This window comes from Salvia hispanica, chromosome 6 (assembly GCF_023119035.1).
Source record: "Salvia hispanica cultivar TCC Black 2014 chromosome 6, UniMelb_Shisp_WGS_1.0, whole genome shotgun sequence".
Lineage (NCBI taxonomy): Eukaryota > Viridiplantae > Streptophyta > Magnoliopsida > Lamiales > Lamiaceae > Salvia > Salvia hispanica.
In genome coordinates this window covers 33,654,248-33,671,766 of record NC_062970.1, presented here as the reverse complement: position 1 = coordinate 33,671,766, position 17,519 = coordinate 33,654,248, and the positions used below count along the sequence as shown (strand labels likewise).

The 17,519-nt window shown below is 32.5% G+C and overlaps 1 protein-coding gene and 1 long non-coding RNA gene across 8 annotated transcripts; one reads left to right on the top strand and one right to left on the bottom strand.

Annotated features, from left to right (window-relative positions):
• Positions 1–1,364: 1,364 nt before the first annotated feature.
• Positions 1,365–3,477, top strand: LOC125192206. Of its 7 annotated transcripts, none has more exons than XR_007171326.1 (3): positions 1,365–1,713; positions 2,892–2,950; positions 3,289–3,477. It is a non-coding gene; the product is annotated as an uncharacterized LOC125192206 (long non-coding RNA). The 7 variants fall into 7 exon arrangements; XR_007171321.1 differs by having other exon boundaries at positions 2,892–2,975; XR_007171322.1 differs by having other exon boundaries at positions 2,892–2,993.
• A 1,597-nt stretch (positions 3,478–5,074) lies between these two features.
• LOC125192691 (origin of replication complex subunit 5-like) lies at positions 5,075–8,196 on the bottom strand. The gene is made up of 5 exons (XM_048090319.1): positions 8,058–8,196; positions 6,512–7,385; positions 6,006–6,404; positions 5,579–5,894; positions 5,075–5,479 (listed from the first exon to the last, which is right to left on the bottom strand). Exons 2-5 carry the CDS (start codon positions 7,348–7,350, stop codon positions 5,429–5,431), a joined length of 1,605 nt encoding a protein of 534 aa, XP_047946276.1. The 5' UTR covers positions 7,351–7,385; positions 8,058–8,196; the 3' UTR covers positions 5,075–5,428.
• Between the last annotated feature and the right edge of the window lie 9,323 nt (positions 8,197–17,519).

The following is a 17,519-nucleotide window of genomic DNA, read 5'->3' as shown; positions in this document are numbered from 1 at the left end:
ATAAATCATATAATAATAATAATAATAATAATAAATAGTTATTATTATTTTAAAAATTAATAAATAATCAATAAAATCGTAGTAAAATTTTAAATTCTAAAATTTATAATATTAAAAAATATAATAATAATAATAATAATAATAATAATAATAATAATAATAATAATAATTATTATTATTATTATTATTATTATTATTATTTATGATTATAATACTCCAATGACAATTATATTACTCCCCCCGTCCCCAAAGAATATGCACTTTGATTTCGGCATTAGTTTTAATGCAAAATTGATAAAGTAAGAGAGAGGTAGAGAGAAAAAAGTAATTAAAATATTTTAGTGGAGAATGAGTCTCATCTCATTAGAGAGACGACTTTTTAGAATTATAAAGTGTATATTCTTGTAGGACGGACTAAAAAGGAAAGAGTGCGTGTTCTTGTGGGACGAATGAAGTATTATATATTATGATGAATGATCCATATTTAAACTATCCATCGTAATAATAAATATAATAATATAATTATAATCATTTGTAATTAATAATTTATAAAAAAATTATATCATTATTTTTTATAAATAAAAAAATAATATTCCTTCCGTCCCGTCTAAGATGATACATTTCTTAGCCGGCACGAGATTTTGTGAGTTGTTGATTAATTTGGTTAATTGGAGAGAGAAGGAGCGTGAGGAAGTATTAAATGGAGAAAGAAAGAGAGTTTAATATTTAATTGGAAAGAGAAAAAACTAGTTGAGTGTATTAATTGAAGAGAGAAAATTACCAAAAATAGAAATATATCAACTTGGTTGGGACAAACTAAAAAGAAAATTGTGTCATCTTAAGTGGGACGGAGGGAGTAGTACTATATTTTTAGTTGGTTGTTTAAATCAAATATAAAATATAAAATCTTGATATTTTCCAAACACTGGAAAGTAAAGTTGTAATACCCCATAACTTTTTAAAATAAATAATAATATAAATAAAGAAGCTATTATATTTTTGGGTATTTTTAAAAGTATTTTTGAAATTATTTAATTGTAAATTGATTACTTGTAAACTTTTTGAACTAATGAGTTTGATTTTCACAATGTTTTACAGGTTATCTGACTTGACCGAAGATGCGCCTTAGCAAATTAAACAAGGTTTAAGTGTTTGTATTTGATTTATTGGGTGATATTAATGGTATTAGAAACTTGATATGAAATTAGAAAAATATTAGAGCAATTGTGTGATGCCTTTTTATTTGTGCTTATATGTGTGTGTTAACTAAATGTTAAAATAATATATGCGTGTATCACGTCCATATGATGAAAATAATTAAATAAAGAAATTAAGTTCTATTTCCTAAACACACACACGCTAGAATTAGGATCTAGATTCTAGAATACTCCCACACACATTTCACCCAAACACACACTAAATATCTCTCTAGAATTCTCTATGAATCTCTTGAACTCTCACTTGGATCAATAGCCAAATCATCACACCTTGTCGTTAGGTTGCCATCGACGTAGCTCCCATCATTAGACCTCCCCCACGCACTCGGCCGTCTCCGGCAGCTACCGTCCGTCGCCTCTCCGGCGGCGAGTTTTGCTGCAAGCAGTAAAGTTTCCCCTCTTTTCTCATGGCTTCTTCTCCACTTCTCTAACCTCCATTAATGGATTTCAAGGTTGAAGCTTTGTTTCCCCAAACTCAAGTTTCTTGCGAATTAAGGTAGAAATTGAATTCTTCCTTGGATTATCTCACTTCCTAAGTTGATGTTTGTGGATTTGAATTCAAGCTTTGTGTTTTTTAGTTGTCAATGTGTAAAAGTGAGAATTTTTATGTTTTGTCTAAAATTGGGGATTTTAGTTATGTTGATTGTTTTAGTTTTCTTTATTGGTGGTTGGGGATGAAGTTGTATGAATTGATGGCTTGAATCAATTTTCATTTAGTTTGTAGGATTATTGAAAACCTAGATAAAGGGATGCATGATATTGATTTTATGTTGAGGCATTTTATTTTAGAATCAAGAAAATTAACTTTGGAGCAATGTCTTTGATAGCCAATGAGTACACTTTTTAAACAGTGGGTTTCGGGGCTTATTTGACAGACCAAAATAATTCATTTTCAGCTCATATTTTACCAGAAGTTATCCTTAGATGTCTTCTACATTGTCACCAAAATTCAGCTTAAACCAAGTTCAAATCGATTTATTATGAATTTTTCTAAAAGGACTGCCCTGTTTCTGGCAGGTTCTTGAAAAGTAATCATATATCCTAAACGAAAAGTAATTTCAAGCTCAAACTCTATCCTCATAAACCTGACTGCTATATGTTTCTTTTGCAATTGGTTTTGTTGATTTTGGACTTACGAGTCAATTGGAATGATTTTTCTAAGTTAGTGCTTTTTGCCACGTTTAGTAACTGAAAATTGTAAAAACATGATTTTGTTATTTCCTTTTTGAGTAATCTATTGGAGTGAGATGATTATGAACTTGAGATATGCTTTAAATAATGATGTAGGGAGGATGTGTGATTTTTCTTGGAATTGTCTAATACCGTTTGGTATTGTTTTGTGAATTATTTCAGTTGATCGTATGAGTAGTTTGACAGCTTTTATACTTGATGGTTTGTTTGGATTTATTGTTGTAGTTTATTAAAATGGAGTGTGTTGTGAGTTGAATGAAATTGTGTAGATGTTAAAGCTTATGTTAATTTTATGTTGGATAAAAGAATTGCTTAAAAGTGGATTATGATTCCTTGTTGTTTTATTTGGAAGTTATTTTGCTATGCTTGATTGGTTATGTGTTTTAAAATAGAAGATTAAGTTGTTCCAAGTTTAAAATGAGTTTAATTTGTCAAGTTTAAGTTTGAGAGTTTAAAGACTAAGTTAAAATGCTTAAGTGCTAGGGGTGAGTGGTGACGCATCCAAGGCTCGAGGATGGACAACCTAAACCAAGCTTGAGGAGGTTATTTTGAATTTCAGCTTTCGAGGTGGGGTTTACTTTATCTGTAAGCGTAGTGGTTACATGGTTATAATCATTGTTGTGTCGTGCGTCATTCGTATGAGCTTATGGGCCCACGAGGGGTCAGATCCATGAGGGATCATATGGGTCGCTGACAGCCCACCAATAGCCCACGAGGGGTCAGGTCCACGAGGGACCGAGGCTAGTCTCATATAGATGTCAACAAAGTTGAGATGGTTCATTATGTTATGATTCATTACACAATTGGTTATAACTGCTTGCAGCGTATTCCCCACTGAGTGTGCTTGCATACTCACACCCCGTTATTTAATGTTTTTCAGGTTAAGGAGTCGGTGACGGGGCAGCAGTCAACGTGGTCCACGGTCTCCCAGCCGCTATGTTTGACTAGTAGATCCTTTGGTATTTGGGTAAAAGTGAATTGTTTGGAGAGTGAACTTGATAACTTTTATGCTATTATATTTTGAATGATGTAGGTTTCAATCCGATTAAGCAGGATATTTTATTTTGGTCGGAATATTGGATGAAGTATCTATATTTTTAACATAGTGATACATTTTGGCATAGATATCTATATACACATATTTCAGATGTTGGAAAAATATTCTTATTAGTGTTCTTTAAATTTTTATATATATAAAAAAAATATGTCAATGATAGATTTTTCTTTTAAGTTTATAAAATCGTTTCCGTTTTTCTTATTTCCATTTAAATTCTGAATTTTAAAAATAAAAGAAATTAGAATTTTAGTATTTTGGTAGTGTCACCCGTTTTAAAGAGTTTGGGGCGTTACAAAAGTTATTATGAATCATATTCCTGATATTCATTTCCCCATGAATCATTTTCCTTGTCAATTTTACTTTTCCGTCAACCAAACTTTGCCATAGTATTTTTGAATTAACTCGTGAATTAATAGTTGAACGTGCTCACGGGATATGAATGAATTTCATGTTAAAATCAAATTCGATTGATTTATTAACAAGTTTCAGAAAAACAACCTCAAGCAAAATTTATGAAACAGAAACCCCAATAATTGAATTTGACTCATCATGAGCGAGTCACACTAATTACTATTCCCTCCCTCCGTTCCATAGTAATGGAGGCGGGTTTTTTCGGCACGGAGATTAAGAAAAATTGTATTAGGTGAGTTAAGTAAAGGGAGAGTAAAGTGGAAAATGAAAAAAAAGGTAGAGAGATGAAGAGAGAATAAAGTAAGACAGAGTAAAGTAGGTGTGGAAAAATGTATTGACTTATACTAAAAAGGGAAATGACTCTATTACTATGGAACGTACCAAAATGACAAAATGACTCTATTACTATGGAAAAGAGGGAGTACTAGTATATACCTCCTTCGTCTCATTCAAGATACCAACTTTCTTTTTTTGTTTGTCCCAATGAAGATGTTCACTTTCCAATTTTAGTTATATCCTCCTCTCTCCTTTTTCCTCATTAAAATATTTAACTACCTTTTTGCTCATTAAAATATTTAACTATATTTTTCCTCTCTACTTTATTTCACCTAACAATTCTTCCTAAAACCTCATGCCACTAAAAAATGTGGCCATTTTGAGTGAGACAGAGTAGTACTGACTACTTGATGTATAGTATTTATTTGACGTTCGCCAAAATAGATGAAATTTAATGTATAACAATGACTAGCCCGGACCATTTTAAGGTTAATTTCATAAAATGATACTACTAAATTATAATATTTGTTCCACGATAAAATTTTGGGTTATTGACACATAATCACGTAGTTTGGGGCATTTGCCCATTTGGTAATTAAAACATGATTCGAGTAGTGTCGAACTTCCTAAACAAATGATGATGGTCATTAGTTTGGAGATCATATTGGTTGAGGAATGGGGCTGTGCAATAACTCTATTTCGCAATAAAGAAAGACGTTAAAGAAACCAATAAAAACACTAAGGGGTCGTGTAGCCCAATTGGTAGCGCGGAGCTGTGGTGACCTTGAGATCACAGGTTCAAAGCCTTAATTTGCAAACTAGGTCAAACAGGATTAGTCGAATTCCGCCAAAGGCGGATTCGGTACACCTATAGTCAAACCAAAAAATACACCAATAAACCATATCCAAAAGGAACTATACGTTGTTAGAAAATAGAAAGTGCTTTGGTCATAGAGCTCAAGGGAAGAGCAAAATGTTATTTTCATCACTACAACAACAATAATCGCAGTCATGGGAATATCTTAAATTTAAACATAAACTAAGATACAACCAGGAACATAACAGGGTTCACCAGAGCAAGTGCTTTTTCAGGCATCAGCACATCAGTATGTTGAATTGCTGTGCTATTCTCTAAGCACTCTGGCCGATTCAGGGACTTAAACAATGAAAGCAGCCTCTTAATCGATACACATACACATATACATTTGTATGAAGCCAATAGATCCTTGCGACTTGCCATGTTTGCTTCGGGCATCAAGTCGAATTTTCAAATCTGCTATCTTCTGTACAAGTATTTTGACAACGGGAACTTCAGACTCCTTGCCACCTGTAAATCATTTCATAACAATAAATTACAGACCACATTGACTGCTTACAATCAGAGGCAAACAAGAATACAAATGTTTAAGTTTGATGAATTTGTTACCCTCAACACTATATCTTCAGACACTATGGATCGATACCGTGTTGAGCCTTCCAGTGGGCAGCTTCCACCTTTCGTAATAAAATTGGCACTACATAGACTGGATAATTGCAAGAGAATGTCGGACGTTGATCCACTATCAGAGCCATCAGCTCCCGATTCACCATTTTGTAGCTCTTCATCATCAAGTGAATATTCCCCAACTGATGTGATGCATTGATATATGGCCAACAATCTCTCTAGTGGGAAAGTTCCTGGTCCTTTCATGAGTATTTCTTGTTCTTTCGCTTCCTTCTGGTCAATTGATTTTTCAGAGACCCTGAAATGTAACGTTACAATGCAAAAATTTGTCATCCAGCAAGCACGAGCATTTTTGTAATTTTAGAATAACTCTTTACATGATAAATACATCGTTGTGTTAATCCTTTACTTTCGCTTTCTTTTTCGATTGTCAGTTCCTCCAGTTGAATCGAAGAGTGAGGCATCAAGGGTTGCTGGATTCCGTGAAGCAAGAAAAGCAGAGATGAGCAGATATTTGGCAGAAGTAGACATATGGAACTCAACCTCATCTAAAGTTTCTCCAGGCTTCTTAAAAACAGACTTCCTCATGTTCCTGTCTTTAAGCAGAGCTTGAGAAGAAAGGGTAAACGTCTCATTCAGGGATGGTGAGATAAATGGTTGAAGATGAATAAATAATTTCCTCGTCATGTCTCCAACGGGGGCTGTTACCGAATCACCAAGCGGCTCACAATACTTATATAACGGAGAAAATGCAGTAGATAATTCATCGATCTGTCTTGTAATCCTATAGAATGGCCTCAACACCAAACTGTCCAACGAGAAACAAGGATACAAATAGTGTTAATTCTGCCTGGAATTGCAAAAGAACGAAAGTGAAATATGCTTTAAGCACTGAAAATAACATGTGATACATACTCCAGAAAAGACGAATACAGCTTAGGATTTGCTTGATTACTCATGAATATCTGGCGTAATTCATCTTCCGTGTACTCAGGAAAATAGATGGGGAAAGGTTCAAGATAACCTGTGTCTGACTGAAATGTATCCAGAGAAGCTCTACTGATAAAAATCATACCAACCTCAGGGATTTTAAGAAGGTTGTACAAATTAAACAAAAGGGGTATTATACTCTCCCTCTTATCCCATTCCCTTATAAGCTCTAGATGATCAAATACCAAGTAAATCATCCTCCCATTGACCTGTGAAGATGACTTTTTAGAGCTAGATTTTCCGGTATTCCCTTTGAGGCTCTCTATGAGAGCAGTCAAAGCTTCACGTAGTAGATTGACAAAATCAGATGGCCTTTCACACCGTTTGGCACTCAAATAACCACCACTCTCATTCTTCCTATGAAGCAAAAGCTGATTCAATATGGACTCAAACAGTATCCTAGGACTATAACAAGAGACACAACTACAATAAATGAACGGACGCTTCAAGTGCCTGAACATATAAAGTACAGTGCTTGTTTTCCCCGTTGAAGCGCCTCCATAGACAAATAACGGAATCATGGGTGAATTTAAAGGGCCCAAAAACTGAACCAAATCAAGAATTTGACTTCTCCTTCCTGGAAAAGAACTGATCAACTCATCAAGGCTTATTGGTTCACCACTGAACACAAGGTCTTTGATAGTCAATGGCCGTGAAAGATTAGTAGCCTTTGGAACCTCCTGATGAGCTTTTGAGTTTGGTGTCGAATTCAGAGATGATCTTGTGGTTCTTCTACCAACTAGTGGACTTTCCTCTTTGGACATCTCTTTTTTTAGCCAATAATTGGTACTAATTGATACTGCACAAATTGAACAAAACTTACATATATGAAATTGCTTATATACTATACAGAGAAAGCAGTGCCTTATTTGCCGCCAATGGTATTTTAGATCTTTCAAGTTCGATGCATGTTGTAAATTCTGATATATAAGCAGTTATAAACACAAATTCAATACAGAATTTTGGTATGTCAATCCATAAGCAGTTACTTTACAGCATTAATTAAATTTGAATTTTGAATTTCAAAAACTGCATTATGAAAACTACTACTATAACTCGCCAGTAAGTTGTTCAGTTTTAAACAAACTCATTTCAAACTGTGTGCCACAATTTAATTTAATTTTGATTTACTCTTCCTAATCTAATGCAATTAAGATGGCAGTTCCCGATTCAATAAAAAACAAGCTGATTCTATCCATAAAAATGCTTATTTTAAGACATCATCACCATTACCGTTTTTTTTTAAACAAATACACAGTAAGTTAGTAAACAGAGGCATCATTAACTCACAAATTCACAGGAAACATAGGATATCAAACAAATTCCAAGCAGCAAAAAAGCACGATTTCAACCACATTCAATTCATTCTAAAAATTCTGAGCCGGCCAACTAGATCAAAATACAACCGAGCTCAACACAAAAAATCCATCATACAAATGGGGGAAAGGACAAAAGGGGGAGACTGCGGTACCGTTGCCGGAGGCAGACTCAAACGAAGAAGTCGGCGATTCTTTGCGCCGGCGAGAGCGGGAAATTGGGCGGGAAGAAAAAGGCAGAGCCAGAGTGAGTCGTGAAGGCGGAATCGGCGGCTAATGAGAAGAGTTTGGAGGGTAATGGGCTGGGCGGGTAATGGGCCAGGTATTGTCAAAAAATTAATTCCAAAACGTACTCTTTAAAAAAAATTACTCTCTTTTCCCTACTCAATAAAATAGGAGTGCTTAATTATATTTTCTCTTTGCTTTTATAAAAGATGGGGTCCTATTATAATGCTTATAGCACTCTAATTCAAAATCAAGACTAAATCTTCACTCTTAGATTTTAAAATGAGTGGATGAGATTAAAGCTCACAAATCTCAATAAATAGTAGACAAAATATCAATAAAAGGGTAATATCGTCATTATGTTATCATATGATAATTTTCGTGAGTGTTTTTTTATATCAACATTGTATATTACAAATATCAACACAAGGACAAGAAAATATCAACACATTTTTATTGAGATTGAACATGCATAATATTGAGATTTTGCCTACAATATATTGAGATTTTTTGTTGCATTTGTTGATAAAAGCTGCTTATCAACATGTGCGAAAATTGAAATATAATTTATCAAATTTCATCACCCGAACATCGTCGGAACATATGCAATTGGGATCTCGTTGGAAACCTTATTAAATTATCTTTAATTTGATATATTTTTTGCGAAAAAATAATTTAAATTGAGAGAGTTACGTAAATTTAAAGATTTGAGATGATTTTGAGGAGAGAGAAAGTAGTTAGTTATAATTACTACGGATTTGTCATTAATACCCTTTTAATTTAATTAATAATTATTCAAATTTAAAATATATTACGCTTGACATTATATCAACCACAAGATCTTCTAATCTAATGGTTAAAAATTGGTCTCAATTTTGGATTGATAATTAGTTAGCAATTGATCAAATCCCTATAAAATGGGTTAACATCATTTGGACGAGTTTAACTTAATCAACACGCAATTGAACTCATTAGATATCAAACTCACTGATGAAATTTGTGTCCTAATTTGCAATTGTTCCTATTGGAAAGTTGGGTAGGCACACTGAAAGCCAGACAGCGCCGCAATAGCAAAAATGACGTTTGACAAATTAAGAGATTTGATGAAAAAGTGAAGAAATTCTTAGAAAGAATTAAAAATTTTTGCAACTTGAGAATCTGAGATGATACTTGGAAGTGAGAATCCGACGAACATGTTTAATATGAATGTTAACTTTAGAACAAGTGAAATTATTCAACTGGCCTTAAAACGTAAAGTGAAGGTTAAATGATGTTAAGCGGGTATAGAGAAAATATAAAAATGTACTAATATATACTACTACTACTAGTTATTTGAGAGAGTCCTTAAGCGAAAGATTGTTAAATAAAAAGTCTATAAATTATGCCAATATTTTTCTTACTATATTCATGATTATTTCTTTACTATATTTCTGATTTGGAATCTGATTTGTCTGCATGAGATATATTCAACGACATAACATTAATTAATTAACGAGCGTCGATATCAATGTTAGTCCAAATGTCTTTATCGTGATAATAAAATAAATGACTCCAGAAATTTAACCTTAAAGTCATCATGAATGATGAATTGAAAAAGACCATTTTAATATTAACAGCTAAAGTTACCAATTACCAATGGGGAAAAGAAACAATGGAAGATTCATAAAAGGTACACTTGCACGTAGACCTTTGTGCTTAAGTTTCTACATTATAAAAGCGTTTGTTATAATTAATTCAAAGATGTTTGGTTTAGCTAAAAGAATTAAGTAAATGTAATTTTAAGATCTTATAAACACGACTGAACTCATTAATCTGAACTATTATCGGTTTAGATAGCATGATAATCTTTAGTGTTACAACAAAAATGTGGTGAATAAGTTTTTCTACTCAAATATAATTGTGACATATTGTGAGGTAATTTTTATGTCTGATCATAACAGTTAAAGCATGTCACAAAATATAAGTGACATTGGAATGTTTGTTACAGATTTTATACTACTAAAGTTCCTACAATTCAAGTTTTTTTTTAATTGGTATTTTACTACTAGTATTTTTTTAACTAAAACTATATTACTTTTGAATTATATTACAGACAAATTCAAGCTGTCTTCCGCATTTCCATCAGTTGTTAAGAGATTGGAGGTTGCAATATAATTATCGTAAAAAAAATCTCAGTCGCTCGGTTATTTTGTAGAAGAATTATACGGAAGTATAAAAGTCAAGATTTGGGGGAGACAGATTATAGTGCTAAATAATTGAATAATGTAAATGGATATAGGATTCCATCCATTCTTAACAAATTGACTTTAGTAATATTTTATGAAGCATGCTAAATGGTACAGCTGTACTTTCTTCTCAATGTGACCTTCTCTCGGAAAATCCTTTCTCGTGACAAAATCTGTTGAAGTTAAAGTGTGTAACAATCTAAATTAATTGTGAAATCTGTTAAAATTCTACGTCAGATTGTGAAATCTTGTTATACGTAATACTTATGTGTCATATAAACAAAAGAATATCATAAAATTAAATTAGGTGACAGAGTATTTTTTACAAATTTTTATACTATAGTACTTTTACCAAGCACTTTCATTATAATAATAATCCAGACAATTCAAGTTGCATTCTACATTTTCGGTCTTTGAGACCAATCGACAGATTCTAAAAATTTTGAATATATTATTATCGTAAATAAATCACAATCGCTCTCGATGAATTATTTTGAAGAATAATTATATGAAAGCAGTAAAGTTAAGATAGGTCAAGTATTTCTGGGGGACAAATTTTGTTGGTGCTAATAAATTACAAGAAAGTAATCGGTTATATATAGGCATCCATGCATCGTTGCAGGAAAAAACTACCACTATCTTCGCTATATATTTTAATATGGAAGCATGCTAAAAAATACTTTCTTCTTGAGGAAAAAACAATTTTCTTTCTCACAACCACTTTTTTGTTTTCGATCACGGACTTTTCTTAAAGCAAACTACAGTTCATCTTCATTCTTCAATTTCGTCCATATAATAGAAATTATACTGGTGGAGTTAATAAAAAAAAAGCCACTTTACTATTGTAGAGAATAAGATATCATCATTGAAATGACCATCCTTATTATTATAACAACATTTTACAAACACGAAATTTGTTGTTAATTGATCATAATAGTGGACCTATAGTCCCTAGATATAATTCACGACTAAGACATGAATTCGTTCTATTTAACTTTCGTATTATTCAATACCAAAAATACTTTTTAGCTAGTCGTCAATTTACCTTATCTTTCCTTCAAATTATAAAATTTTATAACAAAAAAATACTATACTTTACTTTTATATACGGTACTCATATTTAATACGGAGTATTTTTCATTGAAATTTATTTGTTTAAAATTATAAACTGAATTGAGGATGAATTAATTCTGGCAAAGTAATTATCAATTTGAACACTGCAAAATAAATAGGAGAATAAAAATAAAGCTTTAATTTGATTGAATTAGTGAATCCTAATTACTAATAATTTTAAAACTATACCAGAATATAAGAAATTAAAATGAAATTAAAAAGAAATAAAAAAGTAAGAAAATTAAAAATGACAGATGGGATTCATACTGACCCTTCAAAGCCATTCCCATAGGATTCATGACCAAGGATGCTTCAGCTCGGTGCAGATCGGGGTTGCCAAGTGCCAACTGAAGATTAATTAATACATTTGGCTAAGAACACGAATTAAACCCCCTTAACATTTGTCTTCTCTTGACCCTATGAAAATAGGATTCACATTTCACTAACTTTTTTAATTCAAATAATGGATTTTTTTCAAAAGTACTGCTACTAATATTTATCCAATTTTGATGCATACTAATAAATCATAAATGTCCACAAATACTATAAATTTGAATCCAAAATTACTTCACACGGTGGGAAGACTGTCGAAAAAAAATTGTGGAGCGAGCAACAGGCGTTCTAAATTAAATTTATAAAATGTTAAAATTATGTTAGCAATGTTTTTTATATATAAAGATTCTATAATAACTTTTTTATTTAGATCTCTGACCAAATATTACCAATACTATAAAGCTCTTTATTGCATTTACTGATCTCGAATCAATTCCCCTTGACTTATAAAAGAATAAATAGAGGATGTATATGAACTTTATCTTCTTTGCCCTGATTCAAAATGTGTATTTCTCAATCTGTTACGAAACGCTGTGAAGGCGGAAGAGTAAATGCATTGCATGTATATATTGGAAAGATAACGTCTTGTGAACTTCTGAATTCCAGAATGTAATGTTAGCGAATTTGATTCCAGATTTTTGTGAAGTAAAAAAGGCTTACAATAGTTGGAAAGGTTAAGTGACGGGAAGTTGTCGATGACCTGGATCGATTTTTATATATTTTTGTTAATGGAAAGTGACAAATCTTATCTTCATCTATTCAAAGTGGTTAACTCCAAAGTATAAGTGACATCAACGTATAAAAATATACTCCGTACTAAGTCCTAGCTACTTTTGTGTAATTATCTTATTCTTGATATATATGGTAATAAAAATTCTATTCTTGTTCATGCAAAAATAAAAAATTCAAACAATTGTGAGAATTGAATCTTACGAGAGAGGGCTGGTCGGCTGGAATAGGAAAAGACGCTATAGAAATTTATGGTATAATTTACAGCATTATCAGCCTACCTGAATGACAGATAAAGTGAAAGGAACAAATAGACAAATTTTATGTTATGTACTACTCGTCTCCTCCTATTTGAGAAAAAGATAGAAATGGGTAAGTTTTCTACGATCGTTTGTCATCTACTATGTATTAGTTGACAGGCTTAATTCACTTTGATTGACAAAACCATAAAATAACTCGTGAAGGTTTAAACAAGAAAGGATGATAATGAATTATAGTAATTCTCGACCTACAAATTAGACATTATTTTCTCACCTAATACTGATGAATTAGCAAATAAAAGTGTAAGTAGTGCTCCAACGAATTCATAAATCGTTAAAGTTTCCATAAACAATACAGTACTTTTCTTGGCTTCATCTTGACCCTTGCCTTGACCAACTTCGGATCCAGGTCCATTGTGTCACAATTAAATTTTTTTCAGATTTTATATATTACTAGGGGTATTCTGATCGAAATTACCTTGGCTAAATTATAGTACTACTAGTATTCCTTCTATTTCAATGTAGTTCAGTCATTTACTTGTAAAACAAAACAACACATTAATCTTTCTTACTTAACTATCTTTTCAGTTATCACAATTATTTCATTATTTCTCTTATTTTATTTTCTCTTCTACTATATTTTTACTTCACTTAACTAACTAAACTCTCTTTCTTTAATCTATGTGCCCAATAGAAACACTTGGAAGTAGTATAACTTTAGGTCTTGGCTACGTACTATTTATATGGAGTCTGTCTTAACAAAAGAACATGATTGTCATAGTACTATAGTAGTAGTATACTTATTTGGCTCATTATAAAAGGCTGATAGAAAAACGATTAGGGTTTGTACTTGATTTCAAAACATATTTTGTTTTACGATATGTCACAGGAGCACCACCATAATACATCTGAGCAGCTCCAAACCCACATTCAAGAATCAGTAACGGCAGCATTTGTTGAGCTGCAAAAGGACGCTACGAATAATCAGAAGCTGCTCGAGTTTGTGGACAACCACTACGTCGAAACACTCCAAACTCCCGACCTCCGTTCCGCGGTCCAACGGCGTCTCAACCCTACAAATAACCACCAATCAGATGATCCGTTTGACAACTTCCTCCATGATTTATGGTGCCTTCATAAGCAGCAGCTGATGATGCGGGTGACGCTGCACTCCTTGGACAAGAGCCTCGGTGAGAAGCTCAACTCCATCACCGCCTTGAAAAAGGTGTCCGGTGCTCTCTTCACGGCCGCCGCCGTAGTCAGCGCCTACCTGGCCGCCGCCAATGCCAAATCCAAGAAGCCAGCGGCGGCGGCGGCGGGAGCCTCCATCCTCTTCTGTGGAATTGGGAAATGGGTGCATATGATTCTCGACCGCCGTGAGAGGGGCGTTGTGAAACAAAAGGAGACAATCGGCGCTATGGTGATGGGCGCAAAGAGCATCATCAAACATGTGAGTGACATTTATGTTGTGGCTCGCAGGATGCAGTTGGAGATCGAATCTTTGTCGGGAACGGCTGATGACGCGGCGGTGAAGAAGAGCTTTCGAGAATTGCGAGGGAAAGCGTTGGTGTACAGCCAAGATTTAAAGTGGGTTAAACAAGTTGTGATTCAGACTATTATCAAGCTCGCCTAATTAAATATGTATGTCATATATATAGTGCTTTTTATTACTAGTAAATTAAATAAAGTTATCTTGTCAATATGAATGAACATACATTTCCTTCTTTCGATAGGTGGCTCGTGTATTAGGCCGACCTGGTTTATGCATGAATTGGGATTTTCACGATGTTATTTTTGAGTTTGTCTGAAGGTAGACTTTTAAGAATAGTTTTCTCAATTTAAAATTATGGAATATTCTAAAAATATTTCTATTTTTACATTTCGGCATGCCACCAAAGTTAATTTATATATATATATAGGGAGGGATGTGATCAAATGCAAACTCTAAATATTGTACAAACTCCAAACTATGATCTGGACCGTTAGAAAATATCAACAGATCATGAAATAATAGCAACAAAAAATGTCAACACAATGTCAACGGTTGATGTTGTGTTGAAATTGTGTTGACATTGTATTGATATTGTGTTGATATCAGAATCTTGAAATTTTATACTGTGTTGACATTATGTTGATATTGTGTTGAAAAAGTTTGAAGTTTGTACAATATATGAGTTTGCATTTTATCACTACCCTATATAGGGATGTATATATATATATATATATATATATATATATATATATATAGGGATGTATTCAGGTCAGAACGCTAAGTATAAGTAAAACTCAAAACACTTGCAGTCCATTGGATCATATGATCTAATGGTTAGATTAATGCCACGTGTCATCTAATAATATAGAATTTTAGACTAATAATGTAGCTCGGATAATAATGTAGCATTTTAGTTTAATAATGTAGCATTTTAGTTTAGAAATGTACAGTTTTAGTCTTACAATGTACATTTCTAGTCCAATAATGTACCTCGCCTAATAATGTAGATTTTTAGTATCATAATGTAACAAATCACAGCCATCCAATCTAATGATCCAAGGGCTGTGATTTGTGCTGTGTTTTACGCTAAGATGCTGTAAGGACCCTAACACACCCCTATATATATATATATATATATATATATATATATATATATAGGGATGTACTAATATGCTAACTAATTTTAAAGTGCTAACGTACATCCAATCACGTGCTGCCACGTGGCACGAAAAATGCAATATTATATATAGAAAAATGCAATATGAATTTCGACAGATTGCATTTTTGTTATATGAAGTTGCATTTTTTATTGTTGAGTTTTGCATTTTTGATATTGACTGTTTAATTTGCATTTTATATCTATACGGATTGCATTTATATATGTGAAAATGCAAAACTTAACAATAAAAAATGCAATTTATGTGAAATGCAAAACTTAACAATAAAAAATGCAATTTTCTTATAACTAAAATGCAATCTGCGAAAATGCATGAACAACTTCACAAATGTGTATTGCATTTTTATATATACAATATTGCATTTTTCGTGCCACATGGCAGCACGTGGTTGGATGTACGTTAGCACTCTAATTAAGGATGCACCCTAGTGCTCCCCTATATATATATATATATATATAGAGTTGTGATCAATGTCGAACCATTCTTAAGGGCCGAACTAGAGACTAAATTAGGGCCTTCCATTTTCTTAATCTTGTGGCTAGGATTAATTTACAATTTATTTTTAATTTTATTCAATTAAAACATGCTCAGGGGTATTTTAGGAAATTACAAATTACTATCAAAATATGCAAAACTTGCTGATCACGTTCTCCTTCACATCGTCGACGAATCAATTCTCGTTCTCCTTCAATTCTCGTTCTCCTTCAATTCTCGTTCAATCGCAATTCGTCATTCTCCTTCAATTCTCTTTCAATTCTCGTTCAATTCACGATCTGCGGTCCACGATCTTCAATCAAGTTCTTCAATTCGTCGATCGCGTTCAATTCTTCAATCAAGTTCTTCTACAATCTTCTTCAATCTGCCTTCCACGAACGATCGCGTTCTACTTTAAATTACGAACTGCCTTTGATTCACCATCGTGTTTTGCTCCAATTTGGCAATATTCTGACTCTCATGGAGAATATCGACCGATTAGGATCTACATCAACAAATTCCGAGGTTGAAGACGGATTAGGATCTACTTCAACTGGATCTACTTCAACTGGATCGATTATGGATGATCTTACTAATCTAGGAGGATCTCTTTTTGACACGGATTCTGATTCAGATTTAGAGCCAGAATTAGATAATACCACAGTTGAAGGTTCGTAACTTTTTTCAATCGAGCAATGTGTTATTTTCGATGTTTTTCATGTCTGTAGTGTAGACATATTAATAATGAAGTAAATGGTCGGAAATATGAGCTAAAAACTGAACTTCTGTTCTTGTTGAATATTAAATGCTTATATTATTGTAGTGTATATGCGATTTGTACTCATAATGAAGTAAAGTTTTGTTATCCTGAAGTAATAACAAGTAAAACTGAACTTCTGTTCTTATTGAATATTAAATTCTGATATTATTGTAGTGTATATGCGATTTGTACTCTTCATGAAGTAAAATTAAGTTATCCTGAAGTAATATCCATTAAAACTGAACTTCTATTCTTATTGAATATTAAATTCTGATATTATTGTAGTGTATATGCGATTTGTACTCATAATGAAGTAAAGTTTTGTTATCCTGAAGTAATAACAAGTAAAACTGAACTTCTGTTCTTATTGAATATTAAATTCTGATATTATTGTAGTGTATATGCGATTTGTACTCATAATGAAGTAAAGTTTTGTTATCCTGAAGTAATAACAAGTAAAACTGAACTTCTGTTCTTATTGAATATTAAATTCTGATATTATTGTAGTGTATATGCGATTTGTACTCTTCATGAAGTAAAATTAAGTTATCCTGAAGTAATATCCATTAAAAGAAGTAAATCACTGTTAAAATGAATTAATAAAATATTATAATGAAGTAACATCTTTAACTGATGTGTTGTTTGCACATTAAAGTATGCCATTAATTCGACTAAATTGTTGTTATAATGAAGTAATAAAACAGCTAAATGAACTAAACTGTTGTTATAATGAACTAAATTTGTAGGCATAAATTGTTTGTTTTAGTTTTCCACTGACAGTAGTTTGCATGTTTTATATCAGTGTCATACCTACCTGACTGTCCATCC